Here is a 26,829-nt window from a genome sequence, read left to right as displayed (position 1 = left end):
CCTCACACCACATTACGTCATCTTACCACTGCTACCTTCTCAACTGCTTTAAGAAGAGCTTCTTGTCGCCGCATATGATGGCTGTCAAGGCAGAAATGTTACACACGGCACGAAAAGTTTTCTACTTGAGGCAGGCGTCTCCGGCTGAGAGCGTCCCATGGCGGCCGAGACACTGCTACGAACTCTAGAAACGTTCGTAACGCACGGATTAAGGAACCTTTTCGTCCCATCATTGTAGAAAAACATATCTTTGAAAAAGTAAAATAAGAATCGAATTTTCAACCATTTCGAATGAGAACCTGTCCTTAAGTAAGGTTAAGGTATGTATTTTTTGAAAGTAATATGTGTGCTTTTAAAAGTATTTACAATAATATTTAATGGATGTTTAAGGAGACAATGTTTTGAAATACCAATTTTATATCTCGACGCAAAATCGACATGGAACTTAGGATCTTGTATGTCGATTGTCTTAGATTCAGGCTATACGTACGTGGAATGTGATAAAGATTTTGGTCTCTCAGAAAAGGCAAAGTAACATATGGAACATGCACTTGTTTCCCAAGACCGAATGTAAGCAGTGAAGCAGGTCGGCAGAAAATTCACCTTTATAGAGATGCGAACAGAAAACTTTCTTCCAGTTATGGCATGACTGCCATAGCAAAGAATAAGTAGCTAAAGACAGAAGAAAACAAAATACAGCGGAGAAATACCAGATGGATCTGAATCAGCAAAGAAAATTCTCTAACAGTGTACTTCAAGTAGTCACTAAACGGTGATCTTGAGTTTATAGAAGCGGATTCTAGGAGACCAAATGTTGGTTCTTAATCAATACCTCTTCTGTAGCCTTTGAATCAAGATGGGTTTGAAATAAAATTTGAGACGTACATAAATCTGCAGAAGATGAACTACATCCCTCCATCTCACTCCCAGGGAGCAGTTATCATGGGTGTAACAAGAGGGAATGGAGAAAGACGAGGACGTGGTCAAAGAAGATGACGAGGAAGACCAAAAAAGGAACAAGCAATGGTACAGCGTCATGAGTGTTGGCCGGGACGGACGTTCATCAAGAGATGCCACAGAAGAAGATGATAATGATTCTATAGACACTGAGGGGATTATAGAAAGCAACTATGGATACTGTGTCATATGCGTTGGAACCACACCAATATATTTTCGTTTAGGTTTATTAATTGTCTTTGCTATTTACATACTGCTTTTCTGTTTTTATATTAATTTCGCTTTAATTACTCACATAGCCTTTTTTATAATGAACATTTATATTACTATGCATGTCATTTATGGTGTTCCGAAAATCCTTCCAAATATAGCACAGTAAGTAAACGCTTTTTGCACTTGTACCTGTTTTACGCACGGAGTTAAGTATTTAAAAAATAATACAGGAACACTACGGTCTCTAACCATACCTACAACTACACATAGATTAACTGACAATTAGGAAAAAAAAAATCTGGTAACTCAATTTATAAATAGCGATTTACCTTTGGCAGTCATTTACTTAGTTTGTTCCGGCAAGTGCTTGTATCAACTGTACTGTCAGCCCCTCAAATAAACTTAGTATACAAAGGTTCGGAAACCAGTGGTTCCCGCTACTACTCACACATTCCGTCATATTCGGTGCCCACCTTAAAAATAAATGGCAAGTAAAACGCTACTAGATCGGTGAATGTTATTCATAATGAAATTAATTGAGCTGGATTGAATTAAAGTGACTAGACTGATGACGGGGATGAAATCAGTGAAGCTGGAATGACATGAAGTAACTTCAGTGCAAACCGTTCAAGTATTGTGTCACCACTTATTCATTACATTCCAGGTTCATCATATCTGAACTGTTTGCACTGATATTTGGCGACTGTGCAGCTGCATTGCTTTCATCCATGTTGATACATCCGGTTCATTTCCGTACATTTAATTCATTTTATATATTTCACTTGTGGCAGGGTCTGTCCAAGGTGCTTCACAGACTTCGTTTACCTGGATGCTGTTCTCTCAAACCCCCCTCCCGCGGGTAGTGCTCATCAGGTGGAAATATCGGTGACCAAGTTTGAGCCAGGCCTAGAGCTGTTCTCAGGTTGTTTAATGGTCCAGGCGATTGCTAGCATTGAGAGGGTGCAAATTTTAGATTACCACTATGTATTCGTTATTCATAATGTAGCCAACAATGAACTCAAAGTAACTTGTAGCAAACGTACATACGAACTTAATTACCAAATTTTGGCTGCCATCCTCTCCCGTTTCGCGCGACCGTCCGTTCAGTGTCGATCATCATTCCTATCAGTTCTCATAAATATCGAATTTTTCATTACAGTAAGAAGCAGCATGCAGACATTCTTCACCGGAGTATTTCGAAAGTGAACATTGCTTGATATACCCCTTGGACCTCACTGTATTTGTTCATTATTTGGTGTAAAACAATTTTTTGTTTCTTTTGTACTGTAACTTCATTATCACAAACTTACTTTACCTCCATAATCACACGCCTGTTGTGGCGCTCAGTAGTGGTGATGCCATTGGGTCTTGAAATGAGTAGCTGGTTTGAATCCGAATAAAATTTTCATCTGAAGAATATAGACAGCAAAGGAAAAAGAGCGGGATTGCGGCATACAGTAAATGAATACGCCATTTAGCACCAATCATTTCTTCTAAATTCCAACTTCGTAGTTTAGTGGAATGAAAGAATCTCTTAAGGGGCTCCGGAAAGGCTCAAAATCATGAAAAGTTCAATTTTTACTTTTTTGCGTTTTCTGAATCTGCAGACTATTAGATGTATAATTTATTCAATTCCGAAGACTACAACTATTTTTAAATTTTTTTTGAAATGTGTTCTACATGGGCGTGACCCACTGTGGCGCTGTTAAACTGCTGTCAAATGGTGTTATTATTAACGTCCGTGTTCATCAGGTACATTTTAGTGATGTGAGATAAAGTATGTGTTGTGGCTAACCTGTGATGGTTCAATATATATCGCTGGTGTGATTGTCGATTGTTTCATGTATATTTACTCTGTCGTTATCTCGAAAATATTCGTAATTAATTCTGTTTCTTGAGTCTCTGTTTTGTTGAAGTTTAATAATGAGTAAAAGTAAAGTGATTAGAAATCCTCTGAAGGCTTTTAAGAAAAGGAGAAATGTTGGAAAGCCAAAGGTATGTGTTATTACTGTAAACAATAAAGACGATAACCAAGTGAGTGAACCTAACCTCTCAAGTACACCTGCCCATAGCAGTCAAAGTGGGAAAGAAAATACTTCACGGAAGAAGCTTGGTTCAATGAGTGAAAACTATGAATGTTTTATGGGCGAATCGGATGTGAATGAAATATTTGATATGTCGGTTCTCAAAGGAATTTTTTCAAACTGTGTAAGATGTATTCATTGTAGTGAAATTGGTCTGGAACTCTCCATAATAAAGCACGTAGGACTTGCTAGTGAAATACAACTGAAATGTGATAAGTGTTCATACATGACCACCTTTTGGAACAGTGTTGCAGTAACTGCAACTGAAGAAAATGGTAGCAAAATCTACGAACACAACGTTAGATTTGTTTATTCCTTGCGTTCAGTTGGTAAGGGTGCTACTGCAGGTGCAATTTTCTGTGGTGTCATGAATCTTCCAAATCCCCCAACCAAGTTTACGACCTATAATAAATTAATAGGGTCTAAAGTAGAAGATGTCTATATAGAATCTATGAAGAACGCTGTGGAAGAGGCAGTAATGGAAAATAATGGTAACAGAGATTTGACTGCAGCGTTCGATGGTACCTGGCATAAACGGGGACACACATCTCTTCATGGTGTAGTATCTGCCACCAGTATGTATACAGGGAAAGTTTTAGATGTAGCAGTAATATCAAAGTATTGTAGATGTCCACAAAAATATAAAGGTACACATGAAAATAATTGCAAAGCTAACTATAGTGGCAGTAGTGGAGGAATGGAAGTGGCTGGTGTTGCCAGTATATTCCAGCGTTCTGAGGCGTGTGATAAAGTGCGATATGTTAATTACCTTGGTGACGGTGATTCTAAAAGTTTCAAACATGTTCAAGGACTGAAGCCCTATGGTGATGATGTTGTAGTGCAGAAATTTGAGTGTATTGGACACGTACAGAAGCGAATGGGAACAAGACTTCGGCGACTGAAAGCTTCGTACAAAAAACAAAAACTCAGTGATGGTAAAGGGTTGCATGGGAAGGGAAGGTTAACTGACAGTGTAATTGACAAAATACAGAACTATTATGGAATGGCTATTAGGCAAAATACACAAAGTGTCGACGAAATGAAGAAGGCTGTTTGGGCTCTCTTTTTTTCATACTTCTTCAACCGATGAAAATCCCCAACATAGCTTGTGTCCCAAAGAAGAAGACAGTTGGTGTAAATATAACAAAGGATTGCTAACTGGTGAAGTGTACACTCATAAGCATAGTCTGCCTCATGCAATAATGGAGGTGATAAAACCTATTTTCAGACACTTAGCAGCACCTGAACTGTTGAAAAAGTGTATTCACGGAAAAACTCAAAACCCCAATGAAAGTGTAAATAGTGTTATATGGTCGAGAATCCCCAAGACTGTATTGGTTGGAATAGAAACACTTCACTTTGGTGTGTATGATGCTGTTGCGACTTTCAATGATGGCAACATTGTAAGGTGCAAGGTATTTAGAAATATGGGAATGAAGATAGGTTCTAACATGGTACGAGCGATGCTTGCTTTAGACAAGGAACGCCTTCGGGCTGCAGACAGGGCTGTAAAGAGTCTAGAAATACAAGCAAGAGTAAACAGGAGGAGGAACAAGAGGAAGCTGGAGGAGGAGTTTGCAGAGGATGAAGATAATCCATCCTATGGACTAAAAAGTTAATCCAATCTTTGTCGCTCGATTCCCAAAACTTTTATTTTCTCATACTAATTACATGTTTTCTAAGGATCTTCCAAACATATTTGTTTCAAACTTTCAGTAAATGTTACACAGTACTTTCTGCATAATTTAACACAGCCTTTTTCCAAAAAACTGTATATTTTTGAATATATAAATAAAAAATTGCAAAAAAAAGTTGTGAATTTTCATTACAATTGAAAAAAAAACATCTTTAATAACTGAACTAAAATTTTGTAAAATCCCTGTGTTAAGTTGTAGCCCATATTCCAATAAATAATCTGTAAAAAGTTCAACTTCCTACCTCAAATACTTTGTGAGGAAAGATGTAATTTATAAGCGTTATTTTAACATTGCAAGTATAGGGCGTTCCGGAGCCCCTTAATATCTAGTACACGACAGTTCTCCTCGACGATACGGGTGCTCTGCTACTGACAACTTCATGAATGTTATTCAAGTTGTGCATTAACTGCCATCCTCCCTTACGCATATCAGACCATCTGATGGAAATTTACATTTCGAGATTAGTAGGGTTTGTGCCAGCACCTGATTTCACACTACTCTTCATTTTCATCTTATCTCCTAAAAATATTCATGGAGAGCGCTTACTACAGTCAGCTGCAAACAGAATGTTTATGTGGTGGCAAGGCGGTCACCGTGGTCGGGAGGGCAGCGTCTTGTCTGAGTCTCGATTCGATTTCAGCCACAGCTTATTTGAATAAAATCCCACAACAGCGATGGCCAAAGACTTCCGGTACGAGGAGTCAACCTCATTCTGCCAGCGACTTTGTCAAAGAGGACACAGGAGTGGACAGAGGATCATGGCAAGATCATGACAACCTCTTCCCCTTGATTTGAGAAACTAGCCCTGACGGCGGAAGAATCAGCAACGGTCACTGACAGGAGGATGGGGAAGGCAATAGAAACCACTTTATTAAAGGCACATCATGTAGGCCTGTATTCACAGGACATGTCCTCTGTAACTGAAAAAAAAGTGTTTCACAATGTTTTCTCCATTGGCAAATGACACAGATTTGTCCCCCATTCGCATCAGAGGGGGTGGGTTGCAAGGAAGTGACCAGGAGAAAAAGTTTGGAATACAAACGAATTAGCGGGCCGCATACACCAGTCAGAAGATTCACGATTTAAAAAACACTTTAAAGCATGACGGAAGAACCTCGATCCGGAAACACTCTAGTCAAAAGGATTACCTCAAAATCGCGTCCGACAGCTAACAAGAGATGGTAGTAGCTTCCACGCAAGCACTAGAAACACGTTGGTATTCATTACCTGTTGAAAGCAAAGATATGAGGAGATCTAAACGAGTATGCCCGTCGTTGGTCTCTCGCTGCGGCGCTGCCAATTAGCGCGGAGGGAGGCGTCCGCGTGGCGCGGCTGTCCTCGCCTGGCCGGGACACTGTCACAGCGGCCCTCGGCCCGCGCCAGAAAAACACCGCCTTCCGGCGCTTCCCAGAAACGGGCGCAAATAGCTTGTCCGGCGCATGCGGCTACACGCGTCTCGCCGTGCTCTGCCCTCCCGTGCCTCGACCGTCACCTAGCGGACACAGTCGCTGCCCGCCGACCGCTGTTGCTGCAGACTCCTCTTCTGTCGACGGCTGAGAGCATGTCGCAGAGTTACGGCGAGGTCATCACGTAAAAGTGACTACGAGCGAATGGCAAGAGAGTAAGGAAGTGTTGTAGGATTGAAACTTCCTGGCAGATTAAAACTGTGTGCCCGACCGAGACTCGAACTCGGGACCTTTGCCTTTCGCGGGCAAGTGCTCTACCAACTGAGCTACCGAAGCACGACTCACGCCCGGTATTCACAGCTTTACTTCTGCCAGTACCTCGTCTCCTACCTTCCAAACTGTGAGTACCGGGCGTGAGTCGTGCTTCGGTAGCTCAGTTGGTAGAGCACTTGCCCGCGAAAGGCAAAGGTCTCGAGTTCGAGTCTCGGCCGGGCACACAGTTTTAATCTGCCAGGAAGTTTCATATCAGCGCACACTCCGCTGCAGAGTGAAAATCTCATTCTGTTGTAGGATTGTTACCGACCACAACACATTTATTTAAATATTTTGTGTAGACGGTGTTGAAATTTGGTAGGGTTAAGAAATGCGTTTTAAATACACAGCTATACTGTTTCTATGGAAAACAATCGATTTCGGTCCAACCTCTGACCGCCTTCGGGTCTCTTGCACCAAAAGGAGAAAACCAAACAACAAGTGTGTACAATGAAACTTCCTGGCAGATTAAAACTGTGTGCCGGACCGAGACTCGAACTCGGGACCTTTGCCTTCCGCGGGCAAGTGCTCTTCTACCAACTGAGCTACCCAAGCACGACTCACGCCCCGTCCTCACAGCTTTACTTCTGCCAGAACCTCGTCTCCTACCTTCCAAACTTTCAGAAGCTCTCCTGGGAGGTAGGAGACGAGGTACTGGCAGAAGTAAAGCTGTGAGGACGGGGCGTGAGTCGTGCTTGGGTAGCTCAGTTGGTAGAGCACTTGCCCGCGGAAGGCAAAGGTCCCGAGTTCGAGTCTCGGTCCGGCACACAGTTTTAATCTGCCAGGAAGTTTCATATCAGCGCACACTCCGCTATAGAGTGAAAATTTCATTCTAAATGTGTACAATGTGTAACCATCGAGTATATAGACGGTGTTCCGAAACTATTCACTCAAATTAATGCAGGATATAGAGAACATAAAAACAAATATGTTTCGACAAGGAGCATTTGGTCTCTGATGTCAACTTGTAATGCTAGGGAACACTTTGTTGGTGATTCTGACATTGAAAACTGCTCTTTGTGCGGATGCTTGGCTCTGATGTGTCCTTGGAAACACACAGATTCAGTCGCAGTCATAACCGCCTTGTAACAACAGTGAACGTGAAGCGGTTTACGTACACTGAAACGGCTGACATACATCTGGTATACGGGTCTGGGAATGAAAATGGACGAACTGCAGTGAGACAGTATAGACAGCGCTTTCCTAACCGGCGGGTTCCACAACACCGAACACTCGGACGTCTACATCGCCTGGTATCTGAAACAGGCACCCTTCGTGCAAGTGAGCGTAATACAAGTCGGAATCAAACTGTGCTAACTCCCGAAATAGAAGATGAGATGCTGCGACGCTCTATCTAAAAGTACACAACGTGTTTCACACATCCTTGGCGTCAGACATAGCGTTGTTACACGACCAGAAATTGCATCCTTTCCAGCTTCAGCGCTTGTCAGCACTAGCACCTGCAGATTTTCCTCAATGTGTGCCGTTCCCAAATTTGTTTTTAAAACAACTACCCTCCACCCATAATATTCGGCCCATGTCCTGGACACCGACGAGGCTTTGTTTAATCGCGAAGGCTGTTTCAGTATACACAATTTGCATGTTTGGATACACGTAAGTCCACAATATACTCGATCTCCTGCTCATCAACAGAGCACAAAATGGTACTTACAAATGCAACTAATTTGTTCATTGTCACAGTTTAAATGCCAAATGTAGCTTATAGAATCTTCCATTACTATTATTAACTGTCGATAACAGTTACGCCTTGACAACATCAACGACGGTTATGACCACCCTGTTCTCACATTTTTAACTGAGTAGGCCAAAGACCCTACGATGGAAGTCCCAAACATTCCGGAGATATAATGACGATCGATCTAGTCACGTATAATTAAATAACCTTGAAGATCAGGTCAGAAGCTCCAGGAGTCGGTTGCAGATTATACTGATATCAAGGAAGACCTGCAAAAGACCAACACTTGGCGCCGTGTTTGACATTTGACGTAAACAGATGTCTTGTATTGCGTATAAATAAGAGAAAAGATACGTTATTGCTGAGCAGTCACTGAAAGCACTGACATACATTAAATAGCTTGCAGAAATGTTTCGAACATTTTAAGCAAGGAGTATACACGTGTGTGGATTGAAGTGAGTGCTATTTTTAAATCGACCGTCATTAATTGAACATAATATTTTCTAAGTACACAAATTTACTGCTTCATCTTCGTGGTTTTTCCCCAGAGCTCCTACATTTTTTTTCCACCTGCAAGAACGTCATATTTCTAGTGAATTTCTTGTTCACAGCTGCTGAACTGACGGAATATTTTGAAATGTGCAACAGTGTAAGGACGCAGCTCATGGAACAGAATCTGTCACAAATTTGCTTCATCAAATAGTCATAGTAATGCGAAGTCTCGTTTCTTGCTTATTACAACTATACGACCCAGATGTGCTCTACTCGATCGATAAAAGCTTCGTGCATCGTGTAATATTAGCTTCAAAATTTCCACTGAAGATGTTCCAACCAGTTATATTGCAAGAATGCCTAGCTGAGGATCTACACGTAGAGCAGGTACCGACAGTTTTACGCAAACAGTAACGTATTGCGCGTAAGTAGGCGAAAAGACCAGTTATTTATGATTGCTTTCTTTTATTGTTCTGCAACTGTGTAGTCACAACCGTTAAACACCCAGGAGTATCCGTACGGAAAGATTTAAAGTCGAACGACCACATACATAAAACTAATCGAAGGACCGGCAGATGGCGAACACATCAATTGGAAGGATTCTTAGAGGTAGCAAGTAGCACTTTCTACCGATTACGTGAGCATTGCTCGTCAGACTGGGATCCTTACCAGACAGAAATGACACAAGAAATAAAGGGTATAAATGATATAGGAAATTAAGCAGACCCAAAGAAGAGCCGCGCCTTTTGTCTCAGGTTTGTTTGGTAAACGCGAAAGCGTCCCGGCGGTGCTAATCCAACTACAGTTTTACACGCTACAAGAAGGGTCTCACTCACCAGTACATGGTTTACTGTTGAAGTTTGAGAGCATACATTCCTAGAAGAGTGGATCAATATGTATATTGAAAAAATGCCATGAATGTAAAATTGGAGAATTAGAGCTGACACGGAGAGCTACCAACAATCGTTCTTCCCGCATAGCATTCGTGACTGGAGCAGGAAACCGGGAAAGTAACAATAGCACACAAAGTACCCTCCGCAGCACATCAGAAGATGGTACATGCAGATGCTCGAGACGACCCCCCCCCCCCCAAAAAAAAAAAGCGCTTAACATAATACCGTTTCCGTTAAATACTGTTGCTCTCTTACTTCGAGATTAGGTTCAAATGGCTCTGAGCACTATGGGACTTAACATCTATGTCATCAGTCCCCTAGAACTTAGAACTACTTAAACCCAACTAACCTAAGGACATCACACACATCCATGCCCGAGGCAGGATTCGAACCTGCGACCGTAGCAGTCCCGCGGTTCCGGACTGCAGCGCCTAGAACCGCACGGCCACCGCGGCCGGCTTCGAGATTAGGGGCTAAGTCTGTAGTGGTGGCGGTATCTGGACGTTTAGTCGGCCTGCCCGCTACGCGCCCCGGAGATCATTAGGGCGACTGCCTGGGGAGCAACCTGTTGTGCGGGACTCCCTCGCTGTTTACGGCAGTGGCTCGCTGGGGGGTTGCTGTCACAACTGGCACCGCGCAGCAGGGAGCGCAGTCGCCCCACACAATTACCAGCCACTCTTTCCAGGGGGAAAACAACCCCGACTGACACGCTTCTGCTTCCTCTTTGGTCTTATCTTCTCCCTCTCACACCACAGATTTGACTTCCCGAGTTCTGAGATACGTGACGCAACTGCTAAAATACTGGACTAATGTTTAGGAGGAACACCACTCAAACCCGATACGCTTATTCTTACTTCTGCTCTTACAAAATCATTTCAAAATAGCCTATCGTTAATTTCTTCACACTTCAGTGTCCGTCTTAGTTGGCCTTATTTATTACCTCTACCTCCCTACATGCAACACTGACGTCGTCATCTTTCAGGACACATTATTTTACTCTTTTCGTAACGTCGCCCGTAACGTTACTTCAACGATCCAGATGTTTGTTTCCGCCCACGCTCTCAAATTCTTATAAAACATGTTTCTCTTATATTTTCGAGCATTCCAAATAGCTCTCCTGTCACTTCCATTAACAATATTTAATTGTTGGGTAATGTACGTATGTAGCCCCACAGTTACTCTTCAGCATCGTAGCTTGAACCACGACGAACAACAACGCTCACACACCGTCTACAAATTTGCAGTTTAATTCTGAATTATGACGCACGCTATGGTTATCAGGAATGTAGCTGCGAACTTACCTCGATTGGCTGCTTCATCACCATCATGATGTTGACTTATTTCGTTTAGCTCCGCTAGCAGTCTGACGCTTTGGTCGTATCTTAACTCGGACGATGTTTTCCTTAGACATATCAATTTGTCGACAGTGTGAAACTCGTAGCAGGCATTGCGTTAGTCTGTTGGAGGTGTTCCCTTGTGATGGAACTGCAAATGTGATTGTAGGACTCACTTGTCGGCAGTTGTGACGGCCACGTAGCGGAAACGTTGCGTAGAGTCTTGCCACTCGCTGGGCGGAGTGTGTTCGTTAGCGGAGATGTGTCGCCACACGTCAGACGACCGAGAAGTCGTGTTATCGTTGTTGGCTTCCTGTTACTTCACTTCCGCAGCCTGCATCTTCAGTACCTGCAAGGGCCTCGCTGTTGCGGTAGTAGCGTTGTGAAACAAACCTACTTTTTTCAGGTGTGATAAAAAGAATGTATTAGCAGGAACCCGGCACTTGTGACAAAGTACTGTAATGTCCTTTCGATTCTAAACGAAAAACAGGTCACAGATTAAACGTAGCTAGCCATTTGAAAATATGTTGACTTACGTGGCGATGAAAATGCATGGACGTAGTTTTCTCGTACGATGTCCTAAGAATCATGGATGAAGGGAAACAGGGAGATTCCTAGATTTCCAGAAAACGTTTGACATAGAGCCCTACTGCAAACTGTTAACGAAGGTTCAATCATATGGAATAGGCTCTCTGGCTGTGAGAGTCTTGTGAAAACATTTAACCGCAGAAACCATTACGTTGTCTTGGACAGTGTGTGTTCATCAGAGGCAAGGGTATAGTGAGGAGCGTCCCAGCGAAGTTTGGTAGCACTGCTCTTGTTCTTTATATACATAAACTGCCTGACAGATAGATTGAGCAGCGATATGGCAGTCGCGTCGTTGAGTAACTGTAGGAGGATGCAATGTGAGTTAATACCTATTCCGTGTGACTAATAGCTTTCTCTAAATAAGGTACTGCAGATGAGCAGGCAAAACAATCCTGTACTGTTCGAATATAGTTGTAGCGCTATGCTGCCGACACAGTTACATCTACTAAATATCTAGAAGTAACTTTGCAAAGGGACATGAAATGGAACGAGCAGTTTAGATCGGTTGTAGGGAAGGCGAATTGTTGACTTCAGTTGATTAGGGGAATTCTAGAAAAACTTAGCGTTTCCATAAACGAGAGCGTGTCCATTCTCGAATACTGCTAGAGTATTTCCGACCTCTGTAGGGTCGGATTAAAGGAAGACATCGAAGCTATTGAGAGGCAGCTGCTAGCTTTCTTACTGGTAGGTTTCGTCAACCAGCATTTACGACTGACGGCAGAGTGATTATACTGCCACCTACTGAGACGCCAGTTAGAAGCTATCGGTAGGGGGAGGTGAAACGAGCCGCCACGGCTTAATGGGAATTGTCAGAAGAACGGCAACGGACTTTCTCAAAAGGTTACTGTGTAATTTTAAATATCTATATTGTCTATGAAACTACGCTGCAACCTCGATTGTGTACTTCACCTAAGGCCAATATAGATGTATAAAAGCGAAGCTTACAGAATGTCTTATTCCCATCCACTCTGTAACTAGATAAATGTAACAAGAAAGGAAACAACTCGTAGCATTATGGATTTTCCCCGGCCATGCACTGAGCATAGAGATCTGAAATAATCTCATGGATGTAGATGTTGGAATCTCACAAAACCAGACGACCAGCCTGTCGTTAACTGAAATATCCCAGATTTTTCTCTATGCATTCGAGCACTCTAATACATTAATAACGGCCCTGCATCGTTAAGTATTAAAAGTGTGTATTTTTTTCATTTTAATCATTAAGTAACGTTCTGTATATCGAGGTTCTTTGATCCGAAATGGCTATGTATTTTCTTTCGTGGCTGGATTTTTGACTTTGACACCTGTGACTTTGAAACAGAGGAAATGGCAAGGAAGGAGCGTTCTGGAGAACAGTTTCGTAGTGGTTGTGTGCGTAAAGTAAAACAATTTTTCCTCCGAGTGATGGGGAAGTAGGCGATACGGAAGACATCCATTCGAGGAGTCATCACCGATGAATTTGTTAGCAGGCTTTAAGAGTCTCGTGGGTCGCTTCCACCCTCTACGTGTTTTCTTCGCTCGCCGGATACTCTGTCTGTGTGTGTGTCCCTTGCCCGGCCTGCCATTGGCCGGTGGCGCTCTAACGCCCTCTGTGATTGGCTTGTTGCAGGGGAGAACTCGCGGCGTGGCCCCTACCAAAGCGGTGGCGTGCAACAATTAAAAGGTAGGTAAAAGCTCGGGCGCCCACGGCTCCTCCCGGGGGCTTTTAAGAGCAATACAATTAACCCCTGCGCCCCGTTTATTAAGTTTGCTCGCGACTGGTAATTCTGTTTGTCTGTCCTCAGCGGCTAACGCAATATCGCAGACGGCGACGGAGACATTTTTTTTATCCCTCTCCTCCACGTCTCTCCACACGCAATTAGCAACGTAATGGAGTTTGGGCGGGTTCCGCACCACTTGCGGCCGATGGCGCTCCGCTGGCGATTCGGCCCACGGGCGACGCAGCTGGCGAGCTCTCCGCCGTTCACTAGGGCAAAGTCCCCCCCCCCCCCCCCCCCCTAGTTCCTACTACTAGATTCTCAACATTCCTCCAAAGTCGTCGCACGGAAAAAGATTATTGCCAACTCCCAAGGAGTTTCCAAACTCTGTTGCCGTATACGAACGCATGCCGATGTCTCAGTGAACTTCTCTATACTGCACTTAAAACTTCAGTAAGTCCTTTATCTGGTAAACAGGGCGAATCATTTTTTGGTGGTAAAACGAGTCTCTTTCTTGACACCGAATCTTGATTTTTTTATGGACCCCTACTGTTCAAGGAATCAGAAAACCTTACAAGGGAACCTCCCCATCGCACCCCCCTCAGATTTAGTTATAAGTTGGCACAGTGGATAGGCCTTGAGAAACTGAACACAGATCAATCGAGAAAACAGGAAGAAGTTTTATCGAACTATGAAAAAAAAATAAGCAAAATATACAAATTGAGTAGTCGATGTGTAACATAAGCCACATCTTGGACAATATAATCAGAGGAGCGTCGTGGTCTCGTGGTTTGCGTATGCAACTGCGGGACGAGAAGACCTTGGTTCGAGTCTCCCCTGGAGTAACAATTTTAACTTTTTTATTTTCTAGCAATTGACGTGTGTCAATTATCAAAGTTCAGGCATTCACACAATCAACTTCGCTCTCGAAAATTCCAGGAGATGTTCAGATTTGCTTGGACATATGCAGGATTTGACGGTCTACACACGGAAAAACTTGGAAAACGTTAAAAACATATGTTTTGACAGAGCACAGGGAAAACTGTGTGACTGTGAAACTGTTGCATTCATTTGTTGCAGTTTATGTGACAAACTCTTATGTTTTCATCACTTTTTTGGGAGTTATTATCACATCCACAAGAAAACCTAAATCGGGCAAGGTAGAAGAATCTTTTTACCCATTCGCCAAGTGTACAAGTTAGGTGGGTCGACAACATATTCCTGTCATGTGACGCACATGCCGTCACCAGTGTCGTATAGAATATATCAGACGTGTTTTCCTGTGGAGGAATCGGTTGACCTATGACCTTGCGATCAAATGTTTTCGGTTCCCATTGGAGAGGAACGTACTTTCGTCTACTAATCGCACGGTTTTGCGGTGCGGTCGCAAAACACAGACACTAAACTTATTACAGTGAACAGAGACGTCAATGAACGAACTGACAGATCATAACTTTGCGAAAATAAATAAAGTAAAATTTTCACCTGAGGGAAGACTTGAACCAAGGTCCTCTCGTTCCGCAGTTGTTCACGCTAACCACGGGACCACGGCGCACCTGAACTGACATTGTGCTTGATATGGCTTATCTTCCACATGGACTACTCAGTTTGTATATTTTACTTATTTTTTCCATAGTTCCACACAACTTCTTCCTGTTTTCTCGATTGATCTGTGTTCAGTTTTTCAAGGCCTGTCCACTGTGCCAACTTATAACTAAATCTGAGGGGGGTGCGATTGGGAGGTTCCCTTGTTAGAAGTAATTACTTTTTCTAATTATTATTAATAATAGTAGAAATACTGATGATGATAGAGGTAGTATCGTGTAGGTGGTAGTATTGCATAATTTATGTAAGAATCTGTATAAGGATGAGTACAGCTGAGTTTAAGTTTAAAGTGACAGGCCACAATGGGATAAATAAATGTTAAAGAAACACCGTGAAAAGTGACTGAAAGACACCAGTCTAGTATAAATGAGGAATATTAAGGAATATCCGGCTAGGTGTACAATGATAAATAAAAAAGTATGATTTTTCAGTTTGATTTCTATAGTATAACCTCTGTTGAAAAGAAATAAGGTAATACTGACACACTATTACGAATGTTGGCAACAGCTTAGAATTAATTTTCTACAGTAGTTATACGAGAGCATACTGTTATAGATAGGTGATAAAAAAACTCGGTTATGAGCACCAAATTACGAGTACGTCCTCGTGTTCAAGAAATATGGTAAACTCCTAAAAACTGAAGGAAAACTTTTATTGCGTACATTCATCTGAAACGCAACGCTGATGACTTGGGCACGAGCAGATTTGATTTTGCCTTCATTTCCTTGTCAAACGTTCTCACTCTATTGCGTATTTTATTTTTTTGTGTATACTATTCAATTTATTTTCGGCACGATAGTTTATTTTCTTCGTTTTTTTATTTTTTTGTAGCTCTGAACATAAGCTACATTTCGATTGTATCGGAAATGGTGATAGAGTTCTTTCGCTGTCTGTTGGTCGGCTACATCAGGAATACCGGAAAAAAACATATGCACTTCTGCCGTCGTCGACGTAAACACTTTGTTACTAGTCAATAAAATGAGCTCCATCAGTGATGATGTATTTGCATTAAGTGATTGCAAGATAGTATTTTATTGAGTGCACTGGAACTGAAGAATCTAAAATAGGTTGAAAATCTTTTGACTAGTTCGTAATGTTATTCACGTCGAATAGATGTAATCTCGGTTTTGTATCGTTAGATTGTTGTTGTCATGGGTGTGCCATGTATGTTATTCCCCACATGCTGCAAACGACACAACTTAATATTCTTTCCACCTGCCTGTTTTTATGTTTGATTTTGTATTGAAACATGTTTCCTTGGCGGATCCGTGGCTAACTGAGCATGGATTACTTCTGGTAAGGGAAAGGAGTAAGAGGATAAGGTGAGAATTAAACAATAAACGGTAGTACCTTATTGCGATCTACAGTACTTAAGCGCAGCGGAGTTTCGGATTAACCATAATCATAACATGCTTCACTCAGCCTGCAGTGCCACTTTGTGGATTCAAGTGTAATATTATTTTGCTTTTAGTCCCAGGTTGTATCAGCGACGGTAATTTATTACAGCTGACACAGCCGATGAATGTTCCTAATAAGATGTATACTGTCAGTCCTCTACAAGCGCTCCATACCCAACACACTGCTGACAATTGTAGTAGATGTATATTTTCCTGTTTTCCTGCGAGAGACATAAATAAATAAATAAGCAGGTAGGAGAGAGAGAGAGAGAGAGAGAGAGAGAGAGAGAGAGAGAGAGAGAGTTGCATTCGGCCCTTTCTCAGTGTCTGGCACAAAGCGAACGAAAGTTGGTGTACTACGGAAGAGGAGAAACCGAACAATTAAAAAGAGGCGCGTACACAAGACGTAAGAGTACAATCTGCCTGACGTCACTCATTGCTGATCTTCCATTGCGTCGTTCGCCGACGGACTTTTTACAAGGATAGCCATGCAGGGACCGCATTCTGTCTACGATGAGCACTGTTTCGAACTACACATAAAAGTGCTTTCATGAAAGAATGAGCCCTTGTTTTAAAATAATACGCGGTGTTATGAACAAGTGTCCCGTAAATGTTGAGGTCATTCTAGATGAAGCATTGACGTATTTTAGTAATACGGGGGAAGAACTGTGCGTGATCTCACTGAACCAGTCATCTTGGGATTCGACTAGATTGGTTTTAGTGGTATTACAGAGAGTTACGTGAATGAAGAGTAAGCTTTTAATCGACTCGGAGGTAGCAGATTCGAATCTTGGCGGAGGGAATAATTATCATTGCCCGTATGTGGCTGGTGAGGAGAGGATAGGTGGTGTATAGGTGCTGTGCTCATCAGACATTGCGCCAGTATCCTCGGTTAAATTCCAGACCTCTCGGCAGTATCGTGGAATGAGGACATCCGACGCTGTTGATGGTGTCCGTGCATCGGAAGGAAAGGATAAGCTCGGGAGCTCCTTGGTCGTATTGGAGCAGACGAGACTATCTGCCCTTCCTTCACACAGTCGGCCGTAACACAGACGCGACACAAGAGCGCCATACGCTTTCGTCACAGTCACCAGCAATTTGCGAAGGGAAGGTATCAATGTGCGCGAGGAAGGGAAACGTTTCCAATTAGGCGACTGAATCTACCCCAAGGCGTTTGCTGGCCGACTTGTCATACGACTTCCTTGCGCATAATCACTGCTCTCTCTCTCTCTCTCTCTCTCTCTCTCTCTCTCTCTCTCACACACACACACACACACACACACACACACACACACACACACACAGTCGTTCTTACGTCTTTAATTTCTCTGTGGACACACTATCTGCATTAGCTAACATACTTGTGGAGATGAGAAGGGGAAACCTCCTGCTTTTGGTATTTTCTTTTGCTCCAGTAAACGATGATGGAAGGGGGAGGGGGCGGAGGGGCTGCGGTCTTAAGTGTTTTCTTCTTATTCACGGAATTACTATACAGTTCCACCTGTGCCCCCGGGCATGAAGTCCAAATCTTACTTCCTTTAATTTGAAACCTATGTTTGTCTACATGTTATTCGTCCATATCACCTACAATACACAGACTGACTCTTTTCGTTTTGTGTATCCTCTCCTGGTATCGGTACGGAGGAGGCAGAAAGAGAGAGTCACGGGGCACACATTTCTCCCCAATTCGTATTGGGAAGGGGGAGGGGGGGGGGAGAACCTTTGTCACCCACTTCCTTCCCCTATTCAACCTTCACCTTCACCTTTGCGTTTACTGTATCTTCTTTTAACAAGACTCATAGTTCATCGTTATGTTTTTGTCAGTTTATCTTCTATCGTCACAGTATTGACCCGAGTGACTGTACATTAATCGTTAGTTGATTATTAAGGTAAAGGGACTAATAACCACCCTGTTGAATCCCGTATTATTATCACCATCATTATTATTATTAACTGTATATTTCAAATCTTGATATCTTCACCAGTGCATGAGGAGGGACTCGCTTTTCGAGACAATATACTATCTTGAGGCGTATGCTTAGTTCACGGAAGGGGGGGGGGGGTATAAACCATCAGTAAAGGGCAAACTTAGGTATGGATGTGGGATTATTGTCCGCCAGCTGTTGAGTGGCTACTGACAAGATGTTAAGCTGTGATTTGAAGTGCGTCACCACGTCGTGGCTTGTTCACTGTAGTCGTCATAGTGAAGGCCCCTGTAGGGTGACAAAACTACGACCTGTGCGGCGTACGGAAACTCGGATCAGTGGGCGCTGGCAGCCGAGACGCGGCCGCGTGGCGTGCTGTGAGCAAGAGCAGCGCAACTCTCGGTTTCTGCGGCAGGAAGCGCCGCCGTTAGCGGCGCCGGAAACCCTGGGGCGGCCAGCGCGCGGGCCGCGCCTAGCTCCCGTTCTGCGCCGCCAGGCTGGCGCACACCTGCGCGTGCGGGGGGGGCTTGCTCTGTCTGTGGTCTCGTGGCGCTGCTACCACACACTCTCTGATCAAAAGTATCCGGACACACCTAGGTAATTCTGAACTGACTGATAGACGTCGCGAGAGGAGCAGTAACAGCACAGGAGAGCTCAAGGACTGCGAACGTGGACTAGTCACCTGAGTAACAAATTCATCAGGGATATTTCAACCCTTCTAAAGCTGTCCAAGTGTTGGTTTAGCTGTGGTTGTTCATTTGCCTTTCCTCTTCACAAATACGTCACCAAGACCAAGCAGATCTCATGTACTGATGGACAGCGATTGTCGAGGGTTATGGGGGGTGGTTATAAAACGTCGCAAGAAATCATTCGTGGGTTCCAAAGTGCTGTCAGCAGACCTGTTAGCACAATGATTGTGCATAGTTTCTAACATATAGTCTATTAGAGACTATATATTAGAGACTATCATTATATTATATAGTCTCTAAGAAATCTCTAGTTACCATATGCACAACAATAATAATTTCTCTTATGTCATTACTTTAGGATAGGCACAGTACGTAATGCCCCATTTAAAAATACGGAACCTTAACCGAGGCGGGATTCGATGTCTGTCATCTCTGCTTCGCAAGGGAGCATTGTATCCTCTATTTAAGTACCATGATTTTAGTGGAACAATTAAGGAACAAACTCGAAGAAGTTGAAGGGAGTTATTAAATTGAAGTCTCGGAATAGGTGGTATAGCGCGAGTGATCAAACTGCTTGTATTGCAGTTAGTGCAATAACGATGCCATCTCGTTCATGTGGACACTGCACGCAAAAGAGCACCAGCATCGCAAAGCACAACAGACTATCTTTAGACTACCCAACCAGGAAAGCTGTTAAGGATCTTGTAATCGAAGTCAGGTCTGTTTTGAACGAAATATTTATTTACTCCAAAGTTGAACGAGATGAGTCAAATTGTAATTTTTTTGCTTTTAACTGAAATAAAATTAATAAGTAACCTGCCTTTCGCAGGATATTATTTCTTCGTAAAAGACGCAAATACTAGCCAGAAATTAGCAGTGAAATAAAATCAAGTGAACCTCTTATTGGGTATACAAAATAGATAAGACTAACACTGTGGGAGGAATACTATGGAAGGAAAACTGCATGGAGGCAACAGCGCCAACATATCTTTATTTGTGCAGCTCGCTGTTGCAAGATTTACGAATCCAAATTCAAATTGGAGCTACATCAGGAACCTCGGCTGTACATCCAAAACATATGAGAAGTAACTGCTAAGATTCCGGATCGCGCTACTGCGGAATGTGAACGCTTAACTCTGCTCAAAGTCAGCAGAGTGCTGCAAAATAGCCACAGATGGTCGTCAGACACCTTCTTTGCCCATCTCCGACCGTGTGGCTCGAACCTCTCTCCCCGACTTCCAGAAAAACGTTCCTTCTCCCTGTCCAACTTTCAACCTGTACCTACCTTACATCCAAGGGGTGGCGAGGCTGACTAGACATCTTTGCCCGCCGTGGTGACGTTCGCCGGCACACAAGCTCGATGGTGTGATGCGTTCAGACTGACGCCAAGTCTGGGCCACACACACTGTGAGCGCGGTTGACGAAGTGAGTTAACCGACGGCTCTCTCTCGCTACAAAAGGCACGCCACCCGAAAGCGAAGCATTTCTTTCCCCACTCACAGTCCAAAAGATAATTACGTGATTGAAAAGTATGCTGGCCCTGGCCCGCCCGGTTAGCCGTGCGGTGTAACGCACTGCTTCCCGGGCGGGAAGGCGTACCGGTCCCCGGCACGAATCAAAAATGGTTAAAATGGCTCTAAGCACTGTGGGGCTTAACATCTGATGTCATCAATCCCCTAGACTTAGAACTACTTAAACCTAACTAACATGACATGACACACATCCAGGCCCGAGGTAGGATTCGAACCTGCGATCGGCTCGAATCCGCCCGGCGGATTAGTCTCGAGGTCCGGTATGCCGGCCACTCTGTGGATGGTTTTTAAGGCGGTTTTCCATCTGCCTCGGCGAATGCGGGCTGGTCCTCCTTATTCCGCCTCAGTTACACTGTGTCGGCGATTGCTGCGCAGACACTTTCTCCACGTACGCGTATACCATAATTACTCTACCACGCAAACATTGGGGTTACACTCGTCTGGTGTGAGACGTTCCCGGGGGGCTTCCACTGAGGGTCGAACCACACAATAACCCTGGGTTCGGAGGGGGGGGGGGGGGGTGAGTGGACTGCTGTAGCCTGTTGTGGTTGTGAACTACTGAGGGCTATGGCGGGGACGAAGCCTCTCCGTCGTTTCTAGGTCCCCAGTTCCATACGATACAATACTGGTCCTAAAATGAGTACATATGACATAGCTATATGTGACAGTAATGTGACAAAGTCTAACGGAATACGATTGACGAAACAGTCTAGCGAATCCTGCAATCAGCGTCGCATGCGAAGTTTAACTTCGCAACTACTCAAATCATTTTTGCAGATCCATGTTCGCTTATTGTGATCACTTTCACAGCCGTGTACTTCAACGGGTATAATCTTTGTTATGACGTCTTTTCCAATTGCAGTAGATCTCGATTTCAGCAAATGCGTTTAACTTTATTCCAGCACGCTACTAACAACTGTAATTTCACAAACAATTTAGTATAATGAGCCCTACAAGATGTAAAAGCCTTACAACTAATGCAGCAACCATCATACCATGACTTCGTTCTCGGCATCCGTGGAAGATATCACTATGTAAAATTTTTTCAACTTATGCAGCTATCATCATACCATGACTTCCTTCTCATCTTACGTGTAAGATGTCAGTCTTCTATGACAGAGAGTAACTTCCCACTTGTTTAAGGTCGAAGTTGTAAAACCTTGCAAAATTTGACAAAAATGGCTGTCGTCACATATTAATGAAGCATTTAGCTACTTTAATTGTATTGGGCGAAATTATTTTTATATTTGATCTGTGGCGTTAGTTAACTTTGTTAGACATAGACGACACATAAATGTGCACAGTAAAAAAGTTCAGCCGTATTACTAATTCCAACGACTGCTGCGCTATGTCGTCTCGCACAAACAATTCTGTTCTTCCTGATACATGAGACTAGGGCACACTGAAAAGAAATGCCTACGAATTTTTTATGTGAAAACTCTTCAAGCATTTTAAGTAAAACAAACGTTATTAACATTTTACATCTTTATTTTTCATGTCTCCATATTTATTTCTCAACGTAGTCATACTGGTGACGAACATACATCTTCCAACAAGAGATCAGTTTGCTGATACCGTCACTTTAGAATGACGGAGCCACAACTTCGCCTCTACCTGCACCGACTCATCGTTATCGTAGTGAAGTCATCGAAGGTGTGTTCTTTAAATTTTGGAAACAGATGAAAATCAGATGGTGCCAGGTTGGGATTGTATGGAGGATGGCCGATGACAGTCAACCCAAAGCGTCGGTTTGTTGCAGATGTCGCAGCTCTCGTGTGTGGTTTGGTATCGTCATGCTGAATGAGAGGGTGTTCCATCTGTGGACGAACTCTTCAAATTCGAACCTCGATTACAGCACGCTGTTTCTCGTGCACCGACACAGTTACGTTACTCAATGCCGTGTTCCACACTACAATGCGGAGCCCTCAAGCGACATACGGCTCCAAATACTTAGACATGAAGAATAAATATGTCGAATGTTAATAACGTTTGTTCAGTTTAAAAAGCATTAAAGAATTCTCACATAAAAATTCGAAGGCATTACTTTTCAGCTCGCCCTTGTATTCTATGACTCTTCAGAATACTCGAAAAGAGATTGTTTGTATTGTATATCAATGCTATCGTGAGTTGTTGATAAAAATTACACTCATCGTAAGTTTTGTGTCAGGTTGTTATGTATGACGCAGATATTTGTAGTGATAAAATGTAAAATTGGTTCAAATGGATCTGAGCACTATGAGACTCAACTTCTGAGGTCATTAGTCCCCTAGAACTTAGAACTAGTTAAACCTAACTAACCTAAGGACGTCACACACATCCATGCCCGAGGCAGGATTCGAACCTGCGACCGTAGCGGTCTCGCGGTTCCAGACTGCAGCGCCTAGAACCGCACGGCCACTTGGGCCGGCGATAAAATGTAATAATGAGACTGCTAAGTGTTGCCGCGTTAGTTGTGCGTGAGTTATTTATTATTCACCGTGTAGGGTAAAAATTGCTGCATATATCTCAATGTTCTTCAAAACTAGTAGGAAGCCAGCAGTGCTAGAGAATATAACATAAAGAGTCATCTGTCATTCGCGTAAAGGTCTCGCTTCTCCGTTGAAACCACCTGCCTCTTATTGCGAGAATTTGAATAACGATTTTCACTTGTTACTCAGAGAAGATCGCTGCATTGAAAGATAAATTTAAAAAAAAGCATGGAGCGTGCACAGTATGTTATTTTTGTTGGTATATCCCCTTAGCAAAGAAAACATTGTAAACTAACAACTATTTTTTTTCATTTTCTTGCAAAAAATAAAATCTTCTCCGAAAACTAAATTTCTCTTCCCATTTACACGTACACGCTTACTCTGCAATTCACACTTGTGTGTTTGTCATTGTATCCGACATCAGAACGATCGAGAAAAAGTTTGAAAATAGCTCTGAGAACACAATGTGCGGAAAAATAAGCGCCTAAAACTTGCGTGTCAGCTTTGATTTCTGATATTTTATTACGATGGTTATTTCTCCGTGTTCAGTTTGCAAAATACCTTTGGGAGCTGGAGGAGAAACTTGGTCATTGAAATTTCGTAAAAAGGGTCCCACTGCAACGAAAACGGCCTTTGTTTTAATGCCTGCCATCCCATCTCGCTTATCACACCCGTCGCTCTCCCCCCCCCTGTTTTGTGATACTGTAAAACAAGCTGCCATTCTTCGGCCTTCTTTAATGTCTTCCGTCAATACTTAAATATGCCATACCGCTCAGCAATACTCCGTAAGATGACAGACAAGCGTAGTGTAAACATTAATTTATCCATTTTACTGATTGTAATAAGCAGAGTGTTGGCAGTCTCTTAAGCAGATTTGTTGTCTGATCGAAGTGTTCCGGCAATAAAACATAAATAATCCTTGATCTCCTTCTCCACGACAATTTTAAGTGATGGTTCGTAATTGTAATCCCTAGATATTTAGTTGAATCGACAACCTGTAAACTTCTAATATTTAACTTGCAACAAAAATTTAACGTCTTTTTATCATTTTGCTATTCGTTTTGACCTTCCAGTGACTTCGCTGGAGGGTAAAGGGCAGCTTGATCTGCAAAAAGCCTAAGAGGTCTCATCGTATTGTCTCCTACATCGTTTATATAAATTAAAAACTGGAGACTGGCGAACAGCAGATATCACTTCGGTTTCACTAGCACTTACGACGCGGATGTAGCTTTGCTTCATTTACATATTTACGGTCGCAGTAGCTGTAAGAAATTCCACGTTATGCAGTAGACACACATTCGAGAAACGCGAATTTTAAAAGTACAGCCGGCTCCGTGGTTGAAGTGTTCGGTGCCCTTGACAGACAGGCTTTAATCCTAAAAAGTTTTCGGTAGGTATTTATTTTGTTTTAGTTTTTAGTAACATTGTTCTGGATTACTACAAGTTCTCTGTTCTTCGATCAATATCTTGAACGTTAAAAACATTCTATTGTGATTTAGTTGGGCTGGAAAGTTACAGAGAATGTTGAATATTCCGTTGTCAGAAGCGACATACGATCTAATTTTGCGGTCTTTGCGATAAGTTACAGCAAAACTGCAGAGCAGACGTATGTTTTAATTACGGGCTGCTCGCCACCGCAAGCGGCCCCTGCTTTCTGCGGTGTGCCTCTATTTGTCTGTAGGGCGGGGGACACGTCATTACGCGTGACGTACTGGCGGGCCGCGTCCAAATTACCACTGCCGAGAAAAACACACGTCGGGCTGGTTTCACATTTCATTCTAACAGCTATTCCACCAGGGGCTGATCTGATAGCGGTGTCAGGAGGGGCCGGAAAAAAAGAGGGTAAGCCGTGGGCGCTGGAGGCCGTTATCCGGCGCCTGTCGGCGTATTTCGTGGCGGCGCGAGGCGCTGACTGAGTTAGGAACTGTGGCGCGCTATCGGCCAGCCAGATGTGATTTACTCGTCGCTGCAGCCCGGCTGCCCCAGGCGTTTTTGCGTCAAGCCGCTGAGGAGCGAAGGCGTGCACACCACACAACACAACACCGCTACCTTTGGGCCCTGCTTTCTGACAGCTACAAAACTAACCTGTGACATTCTTCTGATGGGTGTAATTACACCAAAAGTTGCGTTGCCCCGCATACCAGAAACATTGTTTGCATTGAGTTAAGTAAAGTTTAGTGGTACAAATAGGAGTTCCACAAATCTCAGTTCAGGGTTCACGTCTATTCCCTTTATTACCTTCAAATTTTCATACTTGCAAACAAAGTTAGCACTGAAAGTTCTTGGTAGATTAAAGGTAAGACAGCAGCACAGGCTCATGGCACGACGCGACCGAGTACTGTTTATATGAAATCGTATGAGAAGAACGTACTGCACGGCGAAGTACTGCGAAGCAAAATATTGACTAGCTGGCCGACTGTGACACCCCGTGCGGCGTCGCGTAGTTCTGTTTTCGCTTGTACGGTAAGTGAGGCGACACTGCACGTCATTCAAATCTTAATTGTTTTGACATGCGAAACAAAAGTTTGTTTACCAAAATGGCGTAAGACGAGGAAAAGTTAACTGTATGTAACTGGATATCCAGAGTTATGACCTTCAAAATGAACATTATATGAATAGTACCAGAAAAAGTAACAACTGGAAAGAAATTGGCAAGGAAATGGGAGTAAGCATAACTTACGAATACCTACAAATTACTTTTTTATTTTGTGAAACGGACTATTAGGTCTCCATTTTTTATGAGTACATGCTTAGTATTACATTTTTACTAGTTATTTTCTCTTCGACGACATTCCTTTTTACCTTGTCGCTTTTCCAGACCAAACTGTCTTACGCGAAATTAAAATAATCTTTGAATCTATCCCGTATCTGGATAGCATTATTTACGAAATTGCCTCCTATTTGAGGAAGGTCTCGTAATTGTATATCTTCAGTCTTGTCATTGTCTAACAACACTATATCATGAGTTAGAAAATAATGCAATACAGACGTGGCAAGACTCAAGTTCTCTACGTGTTCATTTGGCTCCTCGTCGATTGGGAATATTCGGCGTGTCACGTGATGCTAGGGATATCGGCAGACCTTGTACTAGCTTTCGGCGCGACATTAGTCGTGCGCAGGATGGAACATGCGCCATCGCTACCAGATCATAAGTCCCCAATGCGTGGGACAACTTTGAATCCGTGCGAGAACTGGGGTTTCCTCGTGTTATAGTCTAAATGTCGTACTAGAAGATTAAACAGCTGCTGTCAACACCGTTCTGTTGACAGGGTTCGCCGTCGACCGGACCTGCGGAATGGCACGACACAATGCAGCAAGTCACTCACCAATATAACTCTGGAGCCGACGACGACGACGACGACGACGACAACATTAATAATCAATCAATCAATACCCTGCTATGTTACTCTGAACCACCACCTCCATATGACGTACTGAAGCGATCGCCCCAACTGTGCATTTCTGGTTACGCACATCACAGGACGTAGGTAATATGAACGCTGTAACACCGCCATTGGAGGTGCCAACATATGGAAAAAGATGTCTCGGCCTGACTAGGCGCAGTACACATTTATTACCAGGGTGCGACTACATTGAAAATCGAATGAGTCAATGCATCTAGCTTGCCAATAGGTCTCCATGGTACAAGTATTGTCGTGTAGGGAATGTTCACACGGCATGAAACGCAGGCCCTGATACATCTGCCTTCGTCTCTCACCACCGAGAGATGCAGAAAGATCCGAAACAGATGAAAGGCTATTACATCTGATGGAATACTTATACGATTCTACATAGAGTATGCGGGTGAATATGCTTCTCTTCTAGTAGCAGTGTACCGTAGGTC

The 26,829-nt window shown here is 43.2% G+C and overlaps 1 protein-coding gene and 1 non-coding gene across 3 annotated transcripts in view; both read left to right on the top strand.

Annotated features, from left to right (window-relative positions):
• Positions 1 to 26,829, top strand: part of LOC126481625 (ETS-like protein pointed) — an 808,396-nt gene that overhangs the window by 339,411 nt on the left and 442,156 nt on the right. Inside the window, exon 4 of one of the 2 annotated variants that reach the window (XM_050105514.1) lies at positions 13,282 to 13,335. The exons of the other annotated variant lie outside the window; for it this stretch is intronic. Coding sequence (XP_049961471.1) covers positions 13,282 to 13,335 — 54 coding nt within the window. The remainder of the gene's footprint in view (positions 1 to 13,281; positions 13,336 to 26,829) is intronic. 2 annotated transcript variants of the gene reach the window in all.
• Positions 7,362 to 7,436, top strand: Trnap-cgg (transfer RNA proline (anticodon CGG)). The gene has a single exon. It is a non-coding gene; the product is annotated as a tRNA-Pro (tRNA).

The sequence above is a fragment of the Schistocerca serialis genome, chromosome 5, assembly GCF_023864345.2.
Source record: "Schistocerca serialis cubense isolate TAMUIC-IGC-003099 chromosome 5, iqSchSeri2.2, whole genome shotgun sequence".
In the NCBI taxonomy this organism is placed as follows: Eukaryota; Metazoa; Arthropoda; class Insecta; order Orthoptera; family Acrididae; genus Schistocerca; species Schistocerca serialis.
Note: the sequence above shows the minus strand (reverse complement) of the source record. Positions and strands in the feature narration are given on the sequence as shown.